General features: G+C 30.2%; 2 protein-coding genes across 2 annotated transcripts; both read right to left on the bottom strand.

Moving 5' to 3' along the window:
- Positions 1–108: 108 nt before the first annotated feature.
- On the bottom strand, positions 109–1,171 carry LOC103311064. The gene is made up of 4 exons (XM_008190598.1): positions 995–1,171; positions 718–914; positions 504–643; positions 109–428 (listed from the first exon to the last, which is right to left on the bottom strand). The coding sequence occupies exons 1-4, from the start codon at positions 1,169–1,171 to the stop codon at positions 109–111; spliced, it is 834 nt and encodes a 277-aa protein (XP_008188820.1).
- Positions 1,172–3,751: 2,580 nt separating this feature from the next.
- Positions 3,752–4,579, bottom strand: LOC115035050 (protein ALP1-like). Its single transcript, XM_029492678.1, has one exon. The coding sequence runs from the start codon at positions 4,577–4,579 to the stop codon at positions 3,752–3,754; it is 828 nt and encodes a 275-aa protein (XP_029348538.1).
- Between the last annotated feature and the right edge of the window lie 4,220 nt (positions 4,580–8,799).

The raw sequence follows: 8,799 nt of genomic DNA, 5'->3' as shown, positions 1-8,799 counted from the left end.
ATAAGTTTCATCCCAAAGTCCTTCTGGCAACAAAACATTTTCAACAAATTCATCTGAAATTCAACAACATTCATAAATAATATAACATTAATTTTGTCAAGAGTTATTTCACATACCATCTTCAAAGGCAAGTTCTTCATCATTTTGATTACCCTGACCTTCTGGCAACAAAACATTTTCAGGTACATCTTCTTCATTAATATTAAGATCAATTGCACGCATCCTCTCCTCATAACTGGCTACACTATAAGAGCATTTTAAGAGAAACATTTTAATGGTTATCAAGCCTTGCCGAAGTTGACGACTTGCAGTTTTAATGCGTAAATCGTTGGCCAAATATTTTGAACGGGTATTACGCGTGACATCCAAACCATTATCAATTTGATTTATTTTTATTAAATATGAGTCACTAAGTTTGCAAATGTTACCTAAAATAAAACAAATATAAATAGAATGTGAAACAAGTATTAATTCCTAATAATATGATATATATTATATATTACTTAAAAATGCCCAAATATTTGGGTGAGAGGTCTGAAATGTTTGTCTTAATTTGTTATGGAATGACTCAATGTTGTTGTTGGTCCTAAATTTTTTTTTGTATACAGATATCAATTGGGGTCCTATTTTGCGCAGCCAAAATCTAAAAATATAATTTTGATACCTATAAAAGTAGATGCTGAATTTACAATCCAGTAATTTTGATAAATGTAATACCGTTCGTAATAATTAAATAATCTGCGTAAATTAACACCATGAATAACTGCATATTGTTTAATTTCAATAAAGCCTTCTTCAATTCTCCGTGCAGGAAGTAACGGTAGAACCATAAGCATTTTGAGCGACTTTAATGCAAATTCATTGTTATTTACTAAGTGCAAATAACCAAGCTTTTTCATCTTTCGCCATACTGCCTATAAGTATGTATTGTATTATAATGTGATTACATTTTAAACATTCGTTACAAACACAAAATGTAATAAATAATATTTACTTGGTTGATATGGAACCAGCAACCATGAGAAGTAGCAGTTGGAAAATGCCTTATAAGCATTTCCATTAAAGCGGTTTCAAAATCTGTCACAATAACAGTTGGCCTAAAGTCTGGAAGTAAATTTTGTTTGATGAATTGAAGAGCTACATCATATGACTGTGTAGTTTTTCTCTCCATTAAAACATACACTAAAGGTATACTCTGAAAAACAAAATAATTTCAGAAAATTTTTTTTGTACCTGGGAAAAATTGTATAGATTAAACCATGTTTTATGAGATGGTTTGAGTAACACGCTAAATGTAGTGACTTTATAGTTTAGCAAATAATTTATAATTTAATTTTTTGAATTCTGTTTTTATAATGATGAAAACTTTAACTATATTTTGTTGGAATTAAATTTTAAAATAAATACAATTGAATAATTAAAAATATTCCCTTTCATTATCAAATATTGTTCCATTTTCAATACAATTATTGAAAATTGGTGTCATACAAAAATAAAATAAGTTCTTACCTCCAAATTTTGTAAGAGGTTCTTTTTATGTTCAAAAACTACATTATTTAAATTAAAAATAGTTTACAGAGTTTAAGTAATAAAAGTGGATATTAATTATTTATATACCTAATAGTAATCACTAATCATAACTTACATATTTATCTATCATAGCATGTATAACTAAAGGTGGGATCACACGGCTCGTTGCGCGTCGCGCGGCGTGTGGAGTGGTATAGCGCGGTACAGTTGACACGCCGTCTGATCGGTATTGCGCGGCAAGGTTTGTATGAGCGCCGCGCGGCGCGTGGCTTCCCGACAATTGTCGGTCTTTGTGTCACGCGCCAAAGGAAAATTGGCGCGGCGCGTCTTATCAATCAAACGGCGCGTCGGTATTAATTGTTTATCAATGTATCTATTTATAATTTTTCATACTTTGAACTAAATGTATTAAATATTAAATATTTATTAAATTTATACTTATAAATTACTACTACTATATTATAAAATGGAATGGTCCAATGAACAAATTGCACAATTTTTGGAGCTGTACGAAGGTGAGCCATCTATATGGAATCCAAGTGATGCAAATCACAAAATTCGGAACCATGTTCATGATGCCTGGGGAAGAATTTCAAAAAACTTAAGTGGAGCTGAATATTCAATAAGTGAACTTAAAAAAAAAAAAGATTCACTTATGGGGACTTACAGAAAATTGTCATTGAAGGTCAAGGCTAGCAAAAAGACTGGTTCAGGTACGGACGGGGTATTCAAACCAGAATGGTTTGCATATGAACATATGGCAAAGTTTTTGCATGGGGTTTTTCAACCGCGTCAAACTAAAAATTCAGAGGTAAGTTAATTTTAATTTTTAATACACTAGAAATAACTAGAAATAAGTAAATCTGTAGGTAGTTTTTTAAGCATATGTGAATGGATTTTATAAGTATATCTGTCATAACTCTAAAATACATTTTACAATTAAATTGTATAGATATTAATAATTATATTTAGCCTAAAGAATAATATTTCTAAAAAATAAAACAAAGCAGTAACATAAATACTAAAATATCTAGGTACTTACAGTTGAACCTCTAGGTACCTTAGTTTATGATTTAAAATTGTATTCTTTTGTGATATTAACAAATAATACATCAAACTACATCAAACTTTTATGTACGAAAAATCACCTAATATTTCTAAGAACTGTACACAGTGCCACAGCTAGGTTTACCACTAACAGGTGCGAACGAGGGGAAACCACCGTTGAACTTTTGTGTACACCAGATTACCGATAACCTATGAATACCAATGATTACCTTTGATTACCATTGATTAGCTATGATTACCAATAAAATTTAAATATTTTTAGGTTTCACATGTCTTTGGCCACCACTTAACACCAAATAAATCTGTTCTTAGAGTAGGCAATACAATAATAAAATGTTCAAAAACAAAACCAAAATTATTCATAATAAATTAGTATTTAATTCAAAAAAATTATTTAAAATACAGCTACTTTTGAAAATACTTTGAGGCTCATAATATTTAAAAACATATTCAATACCTACATAAAAAAGTATTTGAATACATATACACATTATATAGGTACCTATGTAAATTTATTATTTTATAAAATGTATACCCTCAGTTATAACTATATTTTAAAATAATTAAAATATTTTTTAATATAAAATTACAATAAAGTACCTACCTACCTACCTCGGTACCTACACATTAATATTATACATAATAAATTAATTAAAACAAAATATATTAAAATTAAGTAGGTATGTAAAAATTATTTTTTGTTTTTAGTTAATATTATTTTTCATATATATCAATGTTTTTGGGAAAGACATATAATAATTTTCTATTGTCTTGCACAAGTATGGGTTTGGGAAGAACTGTTAAAACCATATCCATAGTAATACACAAAGTGTCATTTTGTTTCATAGAGAAATGTTTTTCCGGGTGCGAACAATGTTATGGGGTCCCTGCACTTGTATAATATAATTATAGATAGAATTTTTTTTACAATATTGTTTCTAAATTGCCCATAGAAACCAGCCTTATAACTTAATTGTTTTTATTACCTTGTGATCTTAATTTTAGTATAATATATATTTTAAAAATTGTGTTGTCAACGACATTTCATTACTAAATTGTATATTTATAACAGATTATTTTAATTAATTTAATTTATTAGATTATTTAATGACATAATTTTAAAAAAATAACAAATTTGTGATATTAAATTAAATCATTTGTCGTTCTGCCAAGTTACTGCACCGTTGGATACAAAATAATCAGCATATAAATCTCTAATTCTTAATGGTTCTAATCCTGATCTTCTTGGCACCCGTTGCACTGGCATAAATGAGGTCATACTGCCTTGGTCTTCTCTCCAGGATCCTGGCTGAAGTTCGCTTTCTTTTTCATCATCGAATACTCCTGGTGGAGAATATATTCCACTTGACGTTTTACTTCTTAAGTAGTTATGCAGTAGTACACATGCCATAGTTATTTGAGAAACCTTTTGTTCACTCAGTAAAATCAGTTTTCTGAATACTCTAAACACTGAGGATAAAATGCCAAATACATTCTCCACTACACGACGTGCTCTTGACAGCCGATAGTTGTATACACGTTTTTTGTTACCCTTTTCAAAAACTCCAGAGTATGGCTTCATCATATGAGTTCCCAATGCAAATGCATTATCTCCTACGAATACATAGGGCACTAACTCATTTTTGGTTGAAAGTGGTGTATCTAATGGCAGCATAAGTTGATTTTTTTCTAATGTGGCCCATAGTGATGTATTTTTAAATACACCACCATCACTTATCCTACCCTGACAACCGATATCTACATAGGTGAACATGTAGTTGGCATCAACTAACGCCATTAACACAATGCTAAAAGTTTCCTTATAATTAAAGAACTCTGATCCACTATTTATCGGGCATTGAATGACTATATGTTTCCCGTCGATTGCTCCTACGCAATGTGGGAAGTTCCATTTCTCATCATAGTCTTCTGCAACCTTCAGCCATTCTTCAGGATTTTTTGGTAACTGTAAATGTGACATTGATATTAACTATTGTTGTTTTATATCAGTCTTAATATGAAAATATTTAAATATTTATTTTTGATGTATTTATATAATATGTTTGTTTGGATTTTAAGGCATTAGCTGACAAATCTACTAGTGATATAGATGAAGACGATGGTGACCATGAACAGTACGAGGAAGAAGCAAATGAAGAAATGAACACTACTTCTCCTTCGGTTACTCAAGAGAAAAGTGTTATCAACAATCCATTAATAAATAGAAAAAAATCAAAAAAAAGACTGTAATCAGAAAATTATTGAAAATCGTATGGATGAAGCTTATAACATTTTAAAGAAAGTGTCAAATGCACCCATTAGCGATGAATGTTCTTTATACTCAGAGTTACTTGCAAAAAAATTGAGGAATTTAAAAGATGATAATACCCGTGAATTTGCAATGCATGAAATCGACAATTTCCTTTATGCCCTTAAACAGAATGATACTGAAGCATTAACACGGTTTTCCGATCAGTATCGTCTCCAACCATCATCACATTATCAGACTTCACAAAATAATTTGAAACTTTCATCTCACTCTCAACCATCACCAAATTATACAAATATATCACAACATTACCAGACACCACAAGCTTATTTGGCACCTTCATCTCACTCTCAACCATCACCAGATTATACAAATATATCACAACAATACCAGACACCACAAGCTTATTTGGCACCTTCTTCTCACTCTCAACCATTACCAGATTATACAAATATATCACAACATTACCAGACACCACAAGCTTATTTGGCACCTTCACCTCGCCCTCAGTCATCACCAGAATATACAAATCTATTACCACATAACCAGGCACAACAAACTTATTTAGCACCTTTACCTCGCCCTCGACCATCACCAGAACATGGAGTACCATCACCACAAAATCATGTTGCATCTTTGCTCAATTCCCAGATTTCATCAGATTATTCAAATTCTCAGTCATCAAATATTACTGCTTCTCAAAATAAAAAGATAAAAACTTCAGTATCTCAAAATGAACTAAGTTTTGATGGATTATTTAAAAAATCATAGGTTGACTTTTTATTAGGTCTTACAAAATGTATATATTACCTATATGAATTAATTATATACAAATTATTATATTACATTAACAAATTTGTTTTTTTTACTTTTATCTCGTCTTTCAACTCTTCTATTAATGCTGCACATACTTCTTGTACACAATTTGAAATAGTTTGTGGAGAGAATTTAAACAGGTAAGACAAGCTGATAAAACTGTCACCAGTGGCCAAGTATCTTAGTGTCACTGCTAACCTCTCTTGTACTGGTATACATTTCCGCATGTTGGTGTCCATTTTTGAAACAAAAGGCCCAATCTTATTTAATAAATATGCAAAGTCACCTGATGACATTCTACAACAATTATCAAATTTTCTTGATGGATTTATTTGAATGTCATGTAACAAATGTGTTGCGTTGTATCTATAAAAAAATGAAATATTTAGGTACATTTATTAGCTATTATATAAAAACAATAGAAAAAGTTAATATGGTTACCTACTTAAATATTTGCACTTTAAAAATAGAGCACATTCAATGATTCCTAACAGTATCTTTTTATCTACTACCTAGTCATTTTATTAAATAATTGTAAAACATGGAAAATCCTCTATTTTTAATTGTCAAATGTTTTTACAAGTGCTCTTTTAAAGGTTTTAAAATCATTTTTTAATAATGACCTAATGTTTTTTTTTTTAAAATTTATTTGTTTTTATTTTAATAATGTAAAATATAATACAACTGTGAAAGAAGTTGATCTTCATTTTTTTTTTTAAATCATTTAAAAGTTAGTAAAATATAATATAAACGTTAAGTAAATTATGAATTATACACATACTACCTCCTTGTAGATGGATGCATATTATAACATATTATTTGGTCTAACTACAAGTATAGTTATAGGCACACATAGGCGCAATTATTGGGGTGGTGTAGGGGGGTAAGTTCTATAAAAAACTTGCAAATCCCACTAAAAACTATTCTGAATTTGGTTGAAACCCCCAAATTGTTTTACTTTGATTGCACCTTTAAGTATAATATAGGTGTTATAACTTGATTAAAATAAATTAAAAATTCATTAAGATTGGTACAACCAAAGGTCCCATTGGACACTGAACACACTGCACATGACGTGACGATAAAATATAGTTGGACTAATAGACAATAGAATTAAACCATTTAACCACTAACTTATAAATACTAAAATATTTGTTTTTTTAAATTATATACTAAATATTTAACAAAAAACTTTTTAAAAGTAGTAAGTACTTTTTTACAACACTTGTGCTAAGTTAAAACAGTTAAAAATAAAATATAATTAAAATGTACTTACTTATTCCGACTTTTGTAGTATGCATTAACCCAATAACGTTTTGTTTTTGGTTTTTTTTTGGTTTCACTAGCACTTTTTAAAACTTGTCCACTTAGTAGGACATATGCAGCTGCACAAACAGCAAGTTTTGATTTTTCGTCAGTATAATCCATAATTTTAATAATATAATTGTGCAAGTATACGTTTACGAATCACGATTAATAATTAATTAGTAAATTATAATATAAATAATTTATAAATTAATTATTAATTAATATCATACACCACAGTCCACAACACGACGTGCACTGACGCACAGTCACTTCAAATTAACAAAAGGAAATTGAATTTTGAAAATTTTGAAATTGAATTTACGCGCAAAGATTAGAATAGTGTACCTATCACAATGGATAATAATTGATGATTCCAGAACGAGACGCGCCTAGGAGAAACTTGTTGAACTATGACGTTCCGTCTGATCATACAGGCGCGCCAAGTTGTCGCGCGGAACTTTGCGTGGGTTGTTGCGCAGTATATACACACTCCACACTCCACGCGACGCGCAACGCGCCGTGTAATCCCACCTTTAAATAGTTCTGGACTTCGATCAACCAATCACACATTACTATTAAATGGAAACTTGTCCCCAGCAATAACAATAAATAAAAAATAATTATTGTATACAACACATGTGCCTTTGATTGTCTGCTGACGGCTATAGATGTAAGTTATATTGAGTACCCCAGTTTTAGGGAATTCGTGGATGTGGTTGACAAAGATAATAATTTCTTAGCTCTTTGCAAAGAGGTATCATGCCATGGTGCAAATAAGGAAGTATACAAAAAAAGAGGAATAATACTTTCTGCATTAGTTAGTGTACAGGAACTTTACCATGGAATTTTTCAAATGAAATCAGAAATGAATGTTTGCCATTTCGCTCAACATGTTATGTTTAATACACCAAGCTCCATTGAACAACATATTTGTAACACGTGCTCAACTTTAAAAACAATAAACAATCCACTAATTATTATTAATTACAAGACTATTTTTCAATATGGGTTCTCAGAATTGGAAAGTACCAGGGACGGATTGGGCCATAGGGAAATCGGGAAATTCCCGATGGGCCGCTTACTAAATAGTAAATAGTGGGTAAACGTAAATATAATAAAATAATTAATAAATATTACTATTGATTATAAATTATATTTTATTCAATGATATTACGTAATAACAGTCTATAATATAATAACGTAAAACATTGTAAATTGTAATAATACAAGTATACAACGTCTACAACAGAAACTGAATAATATTAATTATCAATAAGTAATACCAATAGGCAATAACAGCTGTAATCAAAAAATCGACTTCCGTGGACAGTAAAATCTATAAATAATTGGTTATTCGGGTTGTCGTCGATCAGATGGGCCGGCGGGTAATGACGACGAATATTAACGATTCAAGTCGATGCGGGTCGTTAATATTAATACCAAATAACCAATATTTTTATTTTTATTTGAAATTTATGAGGTCCATTTCCCCAGCCCCCCTAAAATAAAATTTCAATATGCCGTTTATTCCATACGTTTGTAAGTCGTTGTAAAGGTTTGTAAAAACAAAATTTTCGTTTGTAAAGAAAAACTTAAAAAGTTATTAAAAAATCAAAATGTGGGGGCTGGAGAATTGGTGTATTTTGGAAAATCCAAACTTTTTTTAGCTCAATCGTTTGTGAGTCGTTTGTAAAGGTTTGTAAAAACAAAATTTTCGTTTGTAAAGAAAAACTTAAAAAGTTATTAAAAAACCAAAGTTGGGGGGCTGGAGAAATGGGGGTATTTTGGAAAACCCAAACTTTTTTTAG

This window comes from Acyrthosiphon pisum, unplaced genomic scaffold (genome assembly GCF_005508785.2).
Source record: "Acyrthosiphon pisum isolate AL4f unplaced genomic scaffold, pea_aphid_22Mar2018_4r6ur Scaffold_505;HRSCAF=951, whole genome shotgun sequence".
Taxonomy (NCBI): domain Eukaryota; kingdom Metazoa; phylum Arthropoda; class Insecta; order Hemiptera; family Aphididae; genus Acyrthosiphon; species Acyrthosiphon pisum.
Note: the sequence above shows the minus strand (reverse complement) of the source record. Positions and strands in the feature narration are given on the sequence as shown.